Source organism: Marmota flaviventris (assembly GCF_047511675.1).
Source record: "Marmota flaviventris isolate mMarFla1 chromosome 5 unlocalized genomic scaffold, mMarFla1.hap1 SUPER_5_unloc_2, whole genome shotgun sequence".
NCBI classification, from domain to species: domain Eukaryota; kingdom Metazoa; phylum Chordata; class Mammalia; order Rodentia; family Sciuridae; genus Marmota; species Marmota flaviventris.
This window is the reverse complement of record NW_027287680.1, coordinates 148,850-167,485: the sequence shown is the minus strand read 5'-3', so window position 1 is coordinate 167,485 and position 18,636 is coordinate 148,850. Positions and strand designations below refer to the sequence as shown.

At 43.2% G+C, this 18,636-nt stretch overlaps 2 protein-coding genes across 2 annotated transcripts; one reads left to right on the top strand and one right to left on the bottom strand.

The window, feature by feature from the left end:
• Window positions 1-219: 219 nt before the first annotated feature.
• Window positions 220-1,158, bottom strand: LOC139703678 (olfactory receptor 2L13-like). Its single transcript, XM_071607151.1, has one exon. It carries the CDS (start codon window positions 1,156-1,158, stop codon window positions 220-222), a length of 939 nt encoding a protein of 312 aa, XP_071463252.1.
• Window positions 1,159-15,623: 14,465 nt separating this feature from the next.
• LOC114078863 (olfactory receptor 2W3) lies at window positions 15,624-16,667 on the top strand. Its single transcript, XM_027919906.3, has one exon. The coding sequence runs from the start codon at window positions 15,624-15,626 to the stop codon at window positions 16,566-16,568; it is 945 nt and encodes a 314-aa protein (XP_027775707.2). The 3' UTR covers window positions 16,569-16,667.
• The last annotated feature ends 1,969 nt before the right edge of the window (window positions 16,668-18,636 follow it).

Below are 18,636 nucleotides of genomic sequence, written 5' to 3'. Positions count from 1 at the left end.
ATTGTAAATTTTAGCATGTTTTGTTTTAAATTAAAATATTAATCATTATATTAGTTTATAATGATCAATATATTATTTCAATTAATTTTACTTATAAATGTCACTAGAGACACATAGTGACATGCATCATTTGCACTATAGTACTGTTGGTCAGTGCTGCATGAGGGTGTTTCAGTCTGCATGAAGAGAAGCCATACAGACGAGTAGGGACAGCCATGCTCACTTCTTCCTGGGGGAGAACATCCCACACACTCTTCCCATGGCCCCCAGCACCTCCTTGTTCCTCAGGCTGTAGATGATGGGATTGAGCATGGGGGTGAGTATGGTGTAGAAGACAGCCAGGTTCTTATCCTCTGCCGGGGATCGGAGATTCTTTGGTCGGAAATAAGTGCAGGCAAAAGGTGTGTAGTAAAATATCACCACGGTTAAATGTGTGGCACACGTGGTGAAGGCCTTTCTTCTTCCCTCTTTTGAGTGCATGTGGAAGACAGCAAAAAGGACCCGTCCATAGGACACAGTGATGCCAAGGAAAGGAACAATGAGAAACAGGCCTGTGCTCACAAACACCATGTACTCATAGACCCAGGTGTCCATACAGGCCAGAGGAACCATGGCTGGGATGTCACAAAAAAAGTGATTGATGGCCCTAGACCTGCAGTAAGGAAGATGAAAGATGTAAAATGTGTGTGCCACGGAGTTGACGAAGCCCAGTGTCCAGGGCCCCAGGATCATCTTCAAACACATGCTTTTACTCATGCGGGTGGGGTAGTGGAGGGGGTGGCATATGGCCACAAAGCGGTCATAGGCCATGGAGGCCAGGATTAAACCTTCTGAGCCGGCCATGGTCAGGAAGAAGAACATTTGCACACCACAGCCCAGGAAGGAGATGCTCTTCTGGCCAGAGAGGAAGTTGATGGCCATCTTGGGGACAGTGGTGGAGATGTACATCAGGTCCATGAGGGAGAGCTGGCTGAGGAGAAAGTACATGGGGGTGTGGAGCCGCGGGTCCAAGAAGATGAGGGCAGTCATCCCTGAGTTCCCCACTGAGGCAAGAACAAACACAAAGATGATCAGGAGCAAGAGAAGGAGGCCAGTTTGGTTTTGAGGAAACAATCCCAACAAAATAAAATCACTTGAAGTTTGGTTCCATTTCTCCATGAAAAGGCACTGCTTTAATTTTCTTAAAAGAAAAATAAAAACAAAACTAAGCAATAAACATGATCAAATAGAAAAAGAGAATAAAAGAAATTAAGTTTATTAGTGTTTGTTTTGAATGAATTGTCATCCATACAACACCACAGATTCTGTTCAATAGATTTTTTTATATAAGTAAATTTATGCTTCAGATAACGAGTGTGTAGTAGTTGCTAATATGTGTCTGTATTTTTCCCCATTTCTTATTGGTGCATTACAGTTGGACATAATGATGACATTTGCTGTTACATGTTTGTACAGGCTGAAATACAATATGGCTGAAATCTCTCCCTAGAATGTTCCCCATCTCTCCCTCCCTCCAACTTCCCAGTCCCTTTCCTTACTGATGTCTGATTTTCATGAGATTTCCACTTCCCCTAAGTTTCTTTTCCTTTTCTCTCTCTAGCTTCTACTTATGAAGGAAAACATGACTCTCAATATTTAGAGTTTGGCTTCTTTCCCATAACATAATGAACTCCAGTTCTATCCATTTTTCTTTAAATAAAGTTATTTTTTTCTTTATGGCTGGATAAATAGCTGGTTCCATAGTTTGGCTATTTTGAATTGTGCTGCTATAAACATGGGTATGCATATATCACTGCAGTATGATGACTTTAATTCTTCAGTATAAATACTGAGGAGTGGTAGAGCTGGGTCATATGGTTGTTCAGTGCTTAGTCTTTTGAGGAACCTCCATACTGTTTTCTGTTTTGTTGTACTAATTAACAATCCCCAAACTGTAAAAGTGTTTCCTTTTCCCCCACATCCTCTCTATCATTTATTATTTTTGTATTCTTGATGACTGCCATTCTGAGTGGTGTGAAGTAAAATCTTAGTGTAGTTTAAATTTACATGATCCTAATTGCTAATGGCGCACTAGAAGACATAGGGAAAAGCCCACACATCTCTATTCATCTGATCTCTGATGCAGTGCCAATAACATATGTTGGAGAAAAGATGGTCTTTTCTACAAATGGTGCTGGAAAAACTGGTTATCCAATATGGAAAAAAAAGATACAAAACCTTATCTTTCACTCTGTACAAAATTCAACTCATATTGTGTCAAAGATCTAGGAATCAAACCAGAAACTTTACTAGAAGAAAACATGGGGTCAACACTCCAGCATACAGGCAGAGGCAACAATTTTCTGAATAGGACCTCAAAGCTCAGGAGATAACACTCAGAGTTCATAAGTGGTGTGCCATCAAATTAAAAACTTTCTGCACAAAAAAGGAAATGATAAGAAATGTGAAGAAACAAAGAGAGAATAGAAGAAAATCTTTGCTAGGTATTCTTCTAACATTATTATCTAGAATACATAAAGAACTCACAAAACAGTAGCAAAAGTAGCTCAATTAATAAATGGGCAAATGAATTAAACAGACACTTCTCAATAGTGGAAATACATCGGCCAATGGATATGTGAAAAAATACTGTTCAATAGATTTTGATATCGGAATTAAAAATTGCTTTCCCAGTTCTTTCTGGTAACCATCTCAAATTGAAATACAAACTCTACTCCCATATGCAACAAATACAAATGAAAGAACTGAGGAAGTCCTTCCTAGATAATGCTGGGCAGGAGCATTCCTAGAACTATGCACCAGGTTCAGCCCCAGAGGAAGCCAGGATCCTGCTTTCCCAGCTCCCCAATTCAGCACTCAGGTTCACCACAGACATGGCCTGTGGGGCGCAGAAGTGCCCTGTGTGCTTGAGTCTGCATCCTCAGTGACCTTGCCTCCTCCACACCTTTAGTGCTTGCTCTCCCCTCCCCACTGGCACTGCTGCAGCTGAGTAAGCCAGGGTCTTCTCCCAGAGCTATGCTGCTCACCTCCTAAACAGAAGCTGTTTGGCTGGTCCTAGAAGTGGGTCATCATTCAAAAGCATCTTTCTTAAGTTGTAAAGGTATCATGAGTCCTATATTATCAACCTTAGTGTGGCATGTTCTTTGGATACTGTCTCTTCCCTAATGTGGTTTTCATTGTGAAAACCTTACAAACTAATATCAAATATTAAGGTTTTTATATACATTTTCCCTTTCTTTTTGGAAGCAAATTACATAACATGAAGTTGACAGATTAAATCATGTGCAATCTTTTAATTCTATATTCACAATGGCAAGCTAGAACTAGAGCAGTAACAGAAATACAATGTGGGTATGGATAATGGAAGCACATACAGGGACAGACTTTTTGTGTATACAAGAAACCTGGAATTTCCCTTTTCTCAAGAACATACAAGAGGAAATGAGGGGAAAGGGAAAAATAATACAAGGGGGAGAAATGAAGGTCAGTATAGGGGGTAGAGAGAGAAGAGGGGTGGGGAGGGGAGGGGAGGGGGGATAGTAGAGGATAGGAAAGGTAGCAGAAAATGACAGTCACTAGTATGGCAATATGTAAATCAATGGATGTGTAATTGATGTGATTCTGCAATCTGTATATGGGCTAAAAATGGGAGTTCATAACCCACTTGAAGCAAAGTGTGAAAGATGATATATCAAGAACTATGTAATGTTTTGAACAACCAACAATAAAAAAAAAAGAAACCTGGACGTGTAACATAACTTACATGAAAGATTCTTCTCATTACTTCATTTATTTTAATGTGATTTAGACACTAAGTTTTTTTTTTTTTTTTAATTTCCCGATAATAAGAAGAATTCATGGATGTGAAGAATAACATTCTCAAATACAGTTATGCCTTGGAAGAGATTTGGTATCATATTACTAATCATTTCACAATAGCACATTTAGTAACTGGTGAGTGATTTACTGTGTGGGCAGTAAAGCATTCAAAGTAATTGGTGTAATGATTACTGTCCTCCATAGGATCAGGCCTAATTCTAGGTCAGGCACATGGGCCACGGAGAGAATGTTTCTTCCTGTCCTGCATTTTAGTTTCCCAAGTTACAAGCAGGAGCTGGCTCTGCTGCTGAACTCTTCACCTAGGAAGGAACGTGAGCCGAGGCAGTGTCCTGACTGTAGCTTACATATGTGTGCACTTGCCTTGTTCAGACTTAATTATGTAGGGAAAGTAAAACCATAATTAGTTATTAATCATTTAGAGTAAAGAAACCAAAATGAGAGGAAAATGAGTGAGTTCCTCTCCTAAGTGATATTGTTGCTTAGGCTGTTCTTTGGGAATGTGCATGTGCCTCTCAGCCATTCACAGCCTCCCTTCTTCTCCTTGTGCCATGTCAGATCTGCCAATTTTGTTTTCATTCTCACAAATATTCATAAAATGAGAACGTCACATTTCTTATATCGCTGGTATGTGTTTGACTTCTCCATATGTCTAGTCTTAGAAAGATTTGCAATTTATGTTTGAGCTCTTCCATCAGGATGCTGCCACAGGCTACTGTGGATGTTAATTTGGATTAATTATTTTCTGACAGGAAAGAAAAGCAACCAATAGTTTGTTGCCATAATTCATCTCAGTAAGTAAAAAGCAGTGATTTCTTGATATACCGTTAGTAAACAGGAATACAATTGCCAAGGAGAGCTTTTCACATAAGAGGGGACACATTTTGAAAGCTGTCAGTTTGACAAGCACTGAGAGTAAAAAAGTGGTGGTCAGGAAGCCAACAGGAGCACAGCATCACTTTACCTGCAGAGCAGTGAGATGTCAGGCTTCCTGTGCCTCCAGCAGGTCTAGAGACAGAGCTCTGACCTCACAGAGAAGGAAAACACAATGTGCCCAGCCCTGAGATCCATTCATCCCGTCAAAATGTGCTCACTGCTTCTGTGTGTGGCAGTGCTGCTGGCCATCAACAGGATTTAGTGGTTAAAATACACAAGATTCCACACTCTGGAGCTCATATTCAGTGGGTGACACAGACAATAGAGCAGCAGCCCAAACACATGCTGCAAGGTGTGTGCAAATTAGTGACAGCAAGAACAACAGAGCAGGGAGGAAGGACAGAGGGACAGCTGGGCAACAACACTGAGGAAGCCACTCCAAGGAGGTGCTGCTGGGGCCCTCAGGCTCTGGACCACTCTGCACAAACTAAGAGCAGGACCAGTCCTGGAGGGTCATCAGGGCAGCAGAGACAAGAGAGTTCTGGAAGCTCAGGCCCCAGGTCAAGGGTGTAGGGAGGGGAGGACTCAGACTGTGCTCTGGACCAGGTGAGAGGCCAGTGGGTGTGGCATGGGGTCAGGACCCCTTCTGGAGCTCACACAGGAGACTCTGGTTGAGCAGAGAGCTGAGAGGAGGAGCCCAGGGCAGAGACAAGGCAGTGGGCAATGAGGACAGCTTGGGCTACCCTAGTTTAACAAAGGAAGCCACCTATGCCAGGGATCCTGAGGCCTGGGCACATCAGCACAACTGGGTGCTGCTTAGGGACAGTGTGGGACCCATTGAATCCTCTGTCTCTGCCTCCGGCTCAGAGGCTCTCAGTAGATCTGCTCATCAACTGAATGAAATATTAGTTTCAGAAGTAAATTAGTAACATCGACCAAACTAACAAGGTGTGACTAGATCATTTCATAAATCAATCCTTAACACACAGCCCGGGCTTGGAGGGCACAGAGCCACTCGTGGTGCTTTCCGCCTTTCATTGTTTAGTCCAGGTTTAATTTCAGTCTGCTGTTTATGCCTTCCTTGGGCCATTTTTGGAGGTAGTCTATATTTATATTTAGATTATGTGATGTATACTTTACAAATTAAATAGTTTTGATGGTAGTTACTACAATAACTAATTTTGCAACATTAAAAATTTTCATGTGTTCAGAGAATGGGCCTGAATCATTACTTTCAGGATACTATACAACTTGTAATTGAGCTCTTATGATCTGGAACCTTTGGGTGGTACTATTTTCATTGATTACCAGCAACTTTGTTTTTTAAATTAGGTATGGAATCTTATTTCTTACAACAGAATCATTTAAACACCACATTTTTTGCTGTATTATACTTTGGAGAGAACTACTCCTGTGGCTGCAAGGTGAGTCATCCTGCAAAGCCCATTGCTCAAATATATAGAATTTTTTAAATAGAAAAAAATGAAAATCCAATTTGACAGAGCCTGATACATGTAAACATAGCAAGTGTTGGACCCTGAGTTTACCTTGCAATTGTTATGAATATTGCACAGTTTTGAAATGTTAGAGAATCAGCCCAAGACAACCAGCAACTTGTCTGAGCCTCAAATAACTCAATATCAGCATTTTCCTATGAGAATTCTGAGGACAGAAGTAAGTGAGCTCTGTGTGTTCAGCACATAGAAGGTCCTGAATGTGAGTCCATCTCCTCTCTTCCTTCTATATGCTCAACATTGAGAAGACTCAGGCTCAGAGACATTTGTTGTCCCAGCGAAGCTCCAAATCCTTGAGAGCAGCATGTTGTATAATTTTAACAGGTTCACATGGCCTCATTTTACCTTTAAATTCACCCTTAGCTTTTCCAGTTGGTTAAGGAAACACTATAACAAACCACTTTTCTGTTCTTTGTACAACAAAAAGTGTGTGAACTCATCTCCAAACTATTTCCCTCATTTAAATTTCACCCAAATCAACTGAGTTCAATAATATCATCTTGACTTACCTTGTCTGAAGTGCTTGATTTTGTATTTTAAGAGAAGTAGCTTTATCATTAAAAGAATCCCCGCTGACAGTGTATTGAACTCAAAATGTTTAAACAGCAATGTTCCCACATAGTTAACCAGGCTAAGGAGCTAGGTCCTGCCACTGAGCAGTAGCCCTGGTTCTCACCAAATTCTCCTGACACAAGACATCAAGGGCACCAGGAAGGAATCCTCAGAACACATTCAGTGCTCTCTGCTCCCACCTCTACCATCATCTTTATGCTGAAATCACAAAGCTCTTCACCTTGTGAGTGTTCCCTATGTTGTTGCTCACACATCTTCCTTTGTTATTGCCTTGTTAAAGCCCAAACAAACTAGGATATGCCACACTTACTTCGTCAGGTTCTACAAAGGGCAACGAAGGTTGAGCTGCTGCATTTGGTGTTCACAACCTTCCTCCAGCAAACCTCACATGTCCTCCCTTTGACCCTAATTGATCCCCATTGTCCAAGCCCACAGGGACAGGAACCTAAGCCATTACACCTGACTTTGCTGATGTAGAAATGGACTCAATTCAAGCTGAGAGCAAATTCTCCAACACACTCAGCTCTGCAGCTCTGGCCTGCTGCCCAGAATTAGTCTCAGGAGAAGATGGAGTGCTGTAGGAGATATTTGGTAATGTTCACCAGTATCCTCTGATTTCCTAGGTTAGAGATCTAAGGATCAACATGATGAAGGGAATACTTAGGAGTGTTCATTTGAGTAAGTCACAATGGAAATATTAGAAAATGTAAAAAATGATATATTTCTTATCATCATATCATATAGGAATGAAATTACAATGAACAGCAAGAAAAATTATAGAAATGATATACACATGGAGGTTAACAATATATTTAAATAATGAATGGATCATAGAAGAAAAAATAGAAACAAATTAGAACATATATGCAATATATTAAATTCTCTGGGACAGCATGAGTGTCATAATAAGAAAGTTTAGAGCATTGGATGCTTACATAAAAAAAGAAGAAGTTAGAAAGATCATAGATGAATAATCATGTTACACATCAAATACCCAGAGAAAAAAGAGCAAGCTAGTTCCAAAACCAGTGGAAGGCAAGAAATAATTAAGAAGATAACCATAATTCAAAAAATTGAGAATAAAAATGCAAAGGATGAATGCAACAGAATTGGTTCTTTGAAAAGCTAAAGAAGATGGATAAACCTTAGACTTACTAACTCAAAGAGACAGAAAGGACACAAATAACCAAATTTGAGCTACAAAGGGAGATATTACCACAGGCATTGCTGAAATCCACAGGATAATTAGAAATTCTTTTGAAAATTTGTACTCCAATAAATGATAAAATCTAAAAATATTCTGATAAATTTTTAGCACTGTCAGCTACACAAATTGAACCATAATGATATGGTAAATGTGAAAAGACCAATATCAAGCCATGAGACAGAAATAGCAATTAAAAACATTCCAATGAAGAACTGCCCTCGTTCAGATGGATTCTCAGTCATGTTCTACTAGACCTTTAAAGAAAACCCAATGCCAATCTTCCTCAAGTTATTCCATTAAATATAAAAAGTGGGAAGACTCGAAAAATTCATTCTATAAACTCTGTGTCATTTTTATATCTAAACCAGACAAAGATACATCAAGAAAAGTATAGATTAATGTACCCAGAGAACATAGAAACTAAAATCCTTAAAAATATCAGCAGACTGCCTTCAAAATCACATTAGGAGATATTGCACCACGATCAAGTGGGTTTCATCTCAAGAATGCAAGTTTGGTTCAATATACACAGTCAATATATTTAATTCATAACATCAACTGAATTAATGACAACAATCACATGATCATCTAAATAGATATAGGCAAAGCCTTTGACAAAATGTAGCACCCATAAAGGTTAAAACACTGGAGAAACTAGGGATAGAAGAAACTGACTGTAATTTTAAGAGCTCTATATGACATATTCAAAGCCATTATCATCTAGAATGGAGAAAAAACAAACACATCTCCTCTAAAATAAAGAATGGGACAAGGATGTCCACTGTCACTCTTATTCAATATAGTTTTTAAAACTCTAGCTGAGGCAAGAGAAGGTCATTAAAGAGACATAACTAGGTAAGGAAGAAGGGAATGTATCTCTCTTTGCTGAGGACATCTTCTTACACTTAGAAGACACAAGAAACTCTACCAGAAGAAATCCATAGTAATCAGGGAAATGCAAATCAAGACTATATAACAATCACCCAAATATGAACAACAATAATTTTTGGTGAGAAGGTGGGGAAAAAAGTAAATTCATACATTTTGGAGGGACTGTAAATTAGTACAACCACTTTTGGAAAAAGCATGGAGATTCCTCAAAAGTATAGGAATGAAACCATCGTATTACCCAGTTGTCCCACTTCTCGGTATTTATGCAAAAGAACTAAAATGACCATGCGGTGATACATGCCTATCAATGTGCAAGGCAGCACAATTCACAAAAGTCTAGTTTGGGAACCCTATACAGGGGCCCATGAACAAACAACTGCATAGAGAAAATGTGGCTTTGTTCAGCATAAAGAAGAATGAAATTATTTTACTTGGTAAATGCATATACCTGAAACTACCATGCAAACTGAAATAAGGCAGACTCTGATACTTGAGGGTGGGTGTTTTCTCTCATATGCTGAAGTCAGAGTGAAGTAAAAAAAAATAGAGAGATGACTCCCTGAAAAGAGAGGGGAAATCAGTGGGAGACAAAGGGGATGAAGGTTAGGGAAGTGGAATGGGAAAGGGAGGAACTAGGAAATAAAACTGACCAAATTGTGGGAGGTGGATGTACGAACACATCTCCATGAATAATGCCTTTATGTATGTATAAAGCACAATCAACCAGTCAACCAATCAATAAATAAAAGGAAGACCAGTAGACTAGAGGAAGGGGAAGAGGACAAGCAGGAGGGAGGAAAAGAAGATGTACTGGGACTGAAATGTAGCAAATTATATTCTGTACATGTATGAAAATTTCAGCCTGCCCCTCACTATTCTGTATATCTATTATACAGTAAAAAAAATATTAAAATGAAACTGTTGCGGCAACATTTTACATGATCATCTAATATTTGTGGATTATGTAAGTTCTCTGTTTGCACTAAATAAAATGTGGGGAGAAATCCAATAAGAGAATTGTTTAAATCCCCAGTTCAAAGCTATTGGAGAATCTGACAGTTTCAATAACTGTCCTTACAAATTCTTTCTCTTTTTCTGGAGGCAAAAAACCTGAGTAGAACATAATATTTGGTGCTGAACATGACCTAATTTATGTATGTGCGCAAGTTTATAGAGAGAAGAAAAGTGTTAGTGCCATTTTTACTGTCTTATCAAGGAGAGATAGACTAGAAGCTAGGGGATTAGAGCTACAGAAAAATTTACAGCACAACTCTGGTAACTTTGATTTTATCCCTTTATAGAAACTCAGTTTTTTGCTAAAGACGGGTGGACTATGTAAGTATAAGGTTGATGTTGGCCAAAAGTGGATTTCACCCAGGATATCCTCAAGTCCTACCCAGTCATTCCAAAGTACAGTCCAAATTCCAGTAATTCAAGGAGTCTCCGCTCAGCTTTGTCCCCTTCCACACTGCTCCCCTGACCCCTCATCCTCATCCTCACTCTCGTTTTCCATCTGCCGGCCTTGGCAGGTGGGGGTCCTTCAGCATGGACACCATCTACCCCACAGTACTGCAAATTCACTCTGTGGAATGGGGCTATGGCCTGTGCCTGTCCGTCCTCTGTGGTCTTTGGAGGGAGGAACAGCAAGCACTTCTCCATATTTAGGGGCTTCGCTTGGTCCCTGGAGCTTACTCAACATCAGTGGGTGTTGTGAATGAGTGAAAGCGAGAATGAGAGAGAACTGACTTGCAAGGCCAAGGTTGAGGGTGACCAGACTCTGGAACACCGGGGTTGAAATCCCACTTGGTCTCACATCATGCTCAGGCTGTGTTGTTTGCTTTTGAATTTCACTTTGAAGCAATACTACTCCTTAAATTATCCTTGATTAAGGAACAGAGGTGCCTGTGACATCTCAGGAGGCCTGACAGGAAGCTCTGTGACCCTGATAATCAGAATCCATTCTCCTAACTTGGTGTAAATTCTTTATTAAACTTGATCAAAAGTAACAGAATTTGAAAGATATATGGAAGACAGTCTTGGGCTCTCTTCCAGGCCTCTATGAGGGCTTGTGCCCCTATGTGTGGGCCCAGAGGCTGCCCAGGGAGGGAAATGGGTGGGTGCCAGGTGAGGGACAAAGAGCCATGGCCAGGGCCATCTTCCAACTGGGAGGAGTCTCGCCATGACACTGACCAGGTGGGAATGCTGGGCGGGGAGTGGCTATGTCTGAAGATGGGTTTTGAATCTTTAGAGGAACTGGGTCAAGCTGGGATAAGGGATAAGTGCAAAGGGCTTGAGGCCACCTGGGAGGAATGCAGAGGGCAGCCTCCAGCCCTGTAAATGCCTTGGGGCTCCTTTCCTGCTAGACTGTGAGTCATCTGCCTCTGTGCCTACCAGCTGAGGGGTAGGTGCTGTCACCAGGCACAGGGGAAAGGAAGGAAGAAATGTGTAGTGAGGCAGCAGGGACAGAGGACTCCCACCCAGGGGGGGGGACATTGTCCAGCTCTGGCACTCACACCCAGCTCCCTCCAAGATCCACAGGTGGAGAGCAGCTCTCCTATCACAAGCAGTGCTTCAAGGTAATGTTCTCATAACCCTCCTAATTAGGGTGCTTCTGTTTGTATGTTGTTACCTTGAAATCTTTTTCCCACACAGTGTCAGTGGGGAAGCAGAAGAAGAAAATGCTCAACACAGCAAAAATGTGTGGCATAGAAAGCCAGAAGCAGATGGGGACCCAGAGCTCAAACCAGGGCACCTGGCATCTCCAAGCCTCCCAAGCCATATCTTTTTTTCCCCTTTTCTTAAGGACAATACCACACCCCAAATATGCCTCAGCTTCTCAAAATGTTGGTTTGTCCTTTAACCTTATCAAAAATGTCCCCATTGGTGATTTACCTGTGAAACTTACACTGGGTACTGTCTGAGAACAGTTTTCTTTCTGCTGACACTATTAAAAATGCTGTACAGAACACTGAGAGGTGACATTTGAAGCTACAGAACCTCTGCTAGTGTAGGGGAAGTGACATGAGAGGCACACAGTCACCTGGGGAGCATGCAGGCCTGATCTGCAGAGGAGCATAAGCCCCTCTCACTGCAGCCCACCTCAGCCTGCCCCTGGGATCCCTGCACATTCTGGTTGTTACTCTTGAGCAGAACGTGTCTTCCATCCTCTCATGGAATGAGGTCGGAGCCTGACTGTGGACATTTAACCTCACATTATAGTTCCTGGATGGGATAAACCTTCTGCACCCAGCAAGGTTGTTTGAGCACAGTGAAGGGTCCTAGGGCTGCCCCGTGAACTTGGACAGAGAGAGTCAGTGGCAACCACCTTGCCTTGCACCTGTGCCCTTTAGACCTCAGAGTCTCCAACTTTGAATGGTCACTGCAATCTTTTTAAAGATTCTTTGGGGTATAAATGTTGTAGTATGTGACACAGACCATACCCTGTGTTATGTACATCCTTGCTACATCATAATTGTGTGGTTTGCAAAGATTATACACCATCAGTTAAACATTGAGTCAATCTATGTGCAAATCTTAAGTGTGCAATAGCATAAGAATTTTTTTTTTTAAGTTGTCAGTTAAAAAATTCTACTTTTCCTTGGAACAAGTATATTTTACTCATTCATTTTGAATGAAACTGAATTTGACCATATTTTTTGAAGTGCAGACAGTGGTTGCTAGTGAAGTGTCACTTTTTGTGTGTACTGGGTGTTTCATTGTGGACTAGAGAGACCATGTTTTCCCAGGAGTGCAGGAGAAGGAGCCCAGTGAGGCTCAGCCTTCACCAGGAAGCCATCCCATTGAAAGTGAGGCACCAGAGTCTTTAAATGGCCCAGAAAAATCACACTCTTTTGTTTGAATTCTATTTTGCACGGATTGTTTTAAGGCTAAGTGATTAAGAGGTTACTGTCTGGAGCCCAAAAGCAATGATCTTATAAAGTCACAGTGTGAAAAATACTACTAAAAAGTGTTCAGCTCAGAGATTTTTTAGGTTGTCTGTTTCAGGTGTTCCTAAGAAATAGCTTGATGGCTTAGAGATGTGTTTCTCCTTTCATATCTTTGTAACAAGCATGATTGACAAATTGTATAATTTTAATTAAAAGCTTTTCAAAGAAGTTCTGGGACTTTCTAACCACCACCTCCATGTGAGGTGGCAGGGAATCCTTGTGCATTTCTGCAAACCAATCTCCAATATCTTAAATATTCCATTTCTACAAAAAAATTTTGGAAGAGTTTTTGAAAGCACTTATATAAATCTATTGCTGTGATTTTTAAATTGAGCATTTTATAAAGTGAAAGACAACCGGTATGCCACTTGTCTGGAAGAAGAGATCTTTCCAGACCCCATCTTCTTGTCCAAAGTTGTGGCTTGGTGCAGGCAGGGAGGTATATGCCCTCAATCAGCCACTGAGCTGCTAGGCAGTGTCTGCCCAGCCAAGTGAACCCAATGTCAAGCTGAGAAGAGGATGTGAGCACACCTCATCTGTTCTTTCCAGGTAGGTGTGTGATGTGAGTGCTTACCTAGTGTACATCTTTTTGCCTGTGTGCTTACCTCTTTGCCTGGATTCTGACTGTAATGAGCTGTGCTCATTACCCAGGTATCTAGTGACATCTGCAGAAAGGACATCAAGGCAAGAATCTTATATTTGTCTGGTGCCACATAGAGTTAATTTTGCTCAGTGGGCACAGGCTCCACAGTGTGACAGATCAGGGCTTGTTAGACAGTGTGTCCTCCACCTGAGGTGGCATGCCCTGAGGGCCACTGCATTCTCATCTGTGTGTCAAGCATGCCTTTTTCCTCTGAATTTGACCTCAAAATTCACAAGTGCACTTTATGTTTCAATACATTCAGCAATGCTCTTGGAAAAAGGCAATGTTGTAGTATAGGTCAACATTCTCAAAATAGCCAACACCATGGGATTTTTACCCAGTTTTGCTAAAATAAATTATTTTGTGTGTTTTTCTGCTCCCTGGCAGGTCTAGGAATTGTGCACTGTACCATTGTCCCAGCTACTTTCAACCGACTGGTGACATCAGGGAGGCAGAAGACACCACAGTGAGTGCTGGCTCTGTCCACTGTACCAGCACCCTGGCTGCAACCAACTACCTAAGGGCCTAAATCAATAGGAAAGGGATTTCTAGGAAAAGCAGAATTCGGAGCTTGGGAGGTCAGCATACACAATGTGTGTGATAGTAGGAGCATCAGCCGAGGCTCTCTTTAGACCCTTCACTACAATGCCAATCACTTATTGGCTGTCAGTTTGTGAGGTCTTCAGTGCTCAGCTTGTCCAACTCTACCGTGGCCTGCTGAAGTATTAAAATTGTGTCTTACTCCCTGTCCAAGCTCTGCGGTGCTGGTCACAGGCTTTAAGTGGGTGTCATTTTAATTTGTTCCACTCAGACTGAGAGTCTGAGCCATGACCTAATGGATCAGAACGGTGACTACTGTTCACTTCCGTGTTGGAGGTACTGTGTCTGACCTAGGATGATGGTGAATGTGAAACCATAGAATCTGTGTCAGTTTGGGTTTCCTTTCATGGGAGCTATGGTTTAGAATTTCACCTAAAAAGGAAGCAATATGTGCACTGGGTGAAGGGGGTGAGGGGCTCCCTAGAATTGAGGACCCAGGAAGCTCCTCTCAGCACATCATTACCTCCTCCAGGTAAGGTTCCATGTGCAGGGTGCCCTTTCTCTGGGGGTCTATAGGTGAGTTCCACTGCCCGGTGGGGAGAGGGTCACAGGAGTCAGGACTGCTGGTGCTCCTAGGGGTCTGTTTTTCCTGGTGGGAGTCAGAAACCTAACCAGGTAACCACCACACATGTTCCAGGGCTTTGAATTCTGTCCCCATTTATTAAGGGAGGAGAAGGACACATTTTTTTCCCCACACCAGGGGTGGCTGAGATCATTGCCCAGAGTCAGGCTCCCTGAGTTCCTCTCCTGCAGTGATGATGCCTGATACAGTTTGCTTTGGTTTCCATTTCTCTCCTTTGCAAGTGGCAGGTTGTATGGTCTCTGTTTGTGAAAATATTGATACATTTTAATTTTATATAATATTTATGTATAATTTATGTTAGTAAATGATAAAAATGTAGCATTACCAGCATGTATTTCATGCATTTATGACATTCTAAATGTTTCTTAAATTTTGGGGGTATTTATAGTCACATGCTTTTTCTTCAAGTTTTATCAAATGCTTGCAAATCTCCAAACGTGTTTCCAATGCATTTACTAAAAAAAAAAAAAAAAAAAAAAAAAGATTTTTGTAGAAGTTTACCCATGTAGTTCAAACCCGTGATGTTCAAGGATGAGCTGCCTTTGCTATTTCCTAAATCTTGACAGGGGGTTCTTTGGAGTGTTCTTTTGTGCCTCTGAGCTCAGAAACTTGTGACTCTGGAAGAAGCAGAGGTTGGAGCTCGGCAGGTGTGTGCCTTTCCTCTCTGGAATGACAGAGCACAGGGGTGGATACAGATGATGTCAGGCACGTTCCCTGGGGCAGACCAGCTCTGCCTCTCCACATGTGACATTTACTTATCACACCGGTGCCTCAGTTTCCTTTTCTATAATTTGGAGATAATAATCATAGCAGAGCCTCCACACCAGTGTTTAGGGCTTAGGTGAGTAAAAAAAACCTGCTCTGTGCTCCTCTAAGCCTGGCTAGGAGTCCATATTCCAGCATCAGCAGGTGCCACTACTGGTGTTGACACCTCTCCTCAGGTGCAGTAGAGATGGATGGGACCAATGGTAGCACCCAGAGCCACTTCATCCTCCTGGGTTTCTCGGACCGCCCCCACCTGGAGAGGGTCCTCTTTGTGGTCATCCTGGTAGCCTACCTGCTGACCCTGGTGGGCAACAGCACCATCATCCTGGTGTCTTGGCTGGACTCCCGGCTCCACATGCCCATGTACTTCTTCCTCACCCACCTGTCCTTCCTGGACCTCAGCTTCACCACCAGCTCCATCCCCCAGCTGCTCCACAACCTGAGTGGCCGTGACAAGACCATCAGCTATGTGGGCTGTGTGGTCCAGCTCTTCCTGTTCCTGGGCCTGGGTGGAGTGGAGTGTCTGCTGCTGGCCGTCATGGCCTATGACAGGTTCGTGGCCGTCTGCAAGCCCCTGCACTACATGACTATTATGCATCCACAACTCTGCTTGGGCTTGGTGTCAGTGGCCTGGAGCTGTGGAATGGCCAACTCCTTGGTCATGTCTCCAGTGACCCTACGATTACCCCGCTGTGGGCACAACAAGGTGGACCACTTCCTGTGTGAGATGCCAGCCCTGATCCGCATGGCCTGCGTCAACACAGTGGCCATAGAAGGCACTGTCTTTGTCCTGGCCGTGGGCATCGTGCTGTCTCCCCTGGTCTTCATCTTGGTGTCCTATGGCCACATCGTCAGGGCGGTGTTCAGAATCCAGTCGTCCTCAGGAAGACACAGAATCTTCAACACCTGTGGCTCCCACCTCACTGTGGTCTCCCTGTTCTATGGGAACATCATCTACATGTACATGCAGCCAGGAAGCAGGTCCTCCCAGGACCAGGGCAAGTTCCTCACCCTCTTCTACAACATCGTCACCCCCCTCCTGAACCCCCTGATCTACACCCTCAGAAACAAGGAGGTGAAGGGGGCACTGAGAAGGCTGCTGCTGGGGAACAGAAAGGGGGGCAAGGAGTGAGGCCCTGGACTGCCCAGCATCCAGCCTCAGGGTCAGCTGCAGTGGGGCCACTGCTGGCCTCTGAGCTGTGGAGCAGAACTGGTCTCAGCCTGGAGGTCTCAGCATCCTAGCAGGGCTGGCCTTCTGAAACCTGTTTATGAGAGAACAACACAGGGCCTGTCACCCACACCCAGGTGTGCAGACATCACCCACCAGCTCGAACCAGGGCCTCACTGGAAGAAGCCCCTCTCTGAGTTCTGCTTCTGTAGCTTGTTGTTAGTTCACATAGTGCTATCAGCATTTTATCTAGAATCCCCCAGCTCTCTCTGGGCTCTTGGTGTGAACCACTGTCTCTTCCTGGATGGCATCAAAGGCTGAGTTCAGTGTGGTTTGGTATTTTCTCTCCCATATTGCACCACAGGCTTACATGGGATCATGTTGTATTTTTCTGTCCTTTATTAGGGAACAGATAGATGAGTATGGTTGGAACACAAGTTTAAGAGAATAAGTATAAAATAGGCCCACTGTGCTCACTGCACAAGCATTCTTTACCAAAAAGCAATTTCCCTGCAGCCCTGCCAGGCCTAAGTGGACAGAAAGTGTGGATTCCTCAGCAAACTCCCTCTTATCTGCATGGAAATGCAGGTAGGAATTAGCATTAATGAGAGGAACCCAAGACACTTTGAAGGGAGTGACTTTTGTGACCCTTTTTCCATACCAGATTCTGAAAGATAAGGAAAATGTCTCCTAACCATAAACCTGTAAGAATGTGTAGTGAAGACTGCAATTAGACCTGGTCAGCATGGGCCAAGGTAACATAGGGTTGCCATGACAGTGGGAACATGAAAGTCTGAGATCACCCTGTTTTCAATCTAAAGTCAAGAGGCAGACCTGGGCTGGACTTTCTGGAAACTTCTCTGGGACCCCAATAAAACTGGAGTGCAGGAATGGTACACTGTCTCTCTCCTCTGAGTGGACAAAGTCTCTCACTTGAGAGTTTCCCCTTCCTTGTTTTCCTAACCCTTCAGTGAACTCATGCCTGCTACTCTGACTGACATGTCTGAAACCTTTCTGACATGATCACAGAGTCAGGTTTTGAAGGGAGTCTTTCCTGTGCCTCAGTTTCCCTGAAGGCCCTATACCTGTAATATCTTCATCCCCAAATTTGGTCATTGTCCCTGATTCATTGTCCTTGGTAATTTTCTTGATTCATTTCTGGATTAACACTCTGGATTCATGAAGATTTTCACAATGACATTGAATTTTGGCTCATTTACATCTTGAACCATGATGATTTTGTAGTTGTGTTTTAACTTTGCTTGTGAGAAGCACTTGGTGTTTGCCAGGTTCCCACCTGGTGCTCAGTTCATCTCACCTCTGTGCTTGTGAGAGGCCAGTGTGACTGGCATCCTTTCCAGTGTACCCACTTGGTGTTTGAGATGTGGAGGTTGCATCAGGAGATTTGTTCAGGAGAAGAGAACCAGGATTTACTCAGGGCCTCTCTGACTCCAATTTCTGAGGTTCCTACTGCACAGCAAATTTTCAAAGTAAAAAGGTCCTTCAGCCTTTGACAGGTAGAGACTCTCCCCAGGGCTCCTCCACTTGCTGTGCACCCACATCCCCTGAGCTGGGAGGCACACTCTGATTCAGGGGGTCCTGGGAGGGCTGAGGGTCTGCACTTCCCTCCTCCCCCAGTTGACACTCACTCCTGGGACTCAAGTTGCATTTTGAGGACCTAGGGGCAGGTCACCTTTGCCCTGAGGGCAGATACCTTTAGGGAAGAGCCAGGACAACATCACAGACCTGGGAAAGGAGGTGGGAGAAGGTGACACAGGCTCCTCTGCCACCATAGCCCTTCTCAGCCCTGTGCCTCCCAGACCTCCTTGGCCTGTGCAGTCCCCACCCCACCTCTCATTTCCTCCTTTCCACCCCACAAGTCACCAGCCCCAGGGTGGGAGTAGTGGAAGCAAACCAGAGCTCCCTGAATGGGATTGCAAGGCTTCAGGGGAACCCAGGTGTGAATATGCAAAGGATTAAGGGTGTGGCCAGGCTGAGGGTGAATGGGCAACTGGGGCTCCCTGTGAGACCC

Coding starts and splice junctions, on each gene's coding strand:
- LOC114078863 (XM_027919906.3), top strand. CDS start 15,624: ATGGATGGGACCAATGGTAGCACCCAGAGCCACTTCATCCTCCTGGGT.
- LOC139703678 (XM_071607151.1), bottom strand. CDS start 1,158: ATGGAGAAATGGAACCAAACTTCAAGTGATTTTATTTTGTTGGGATTG.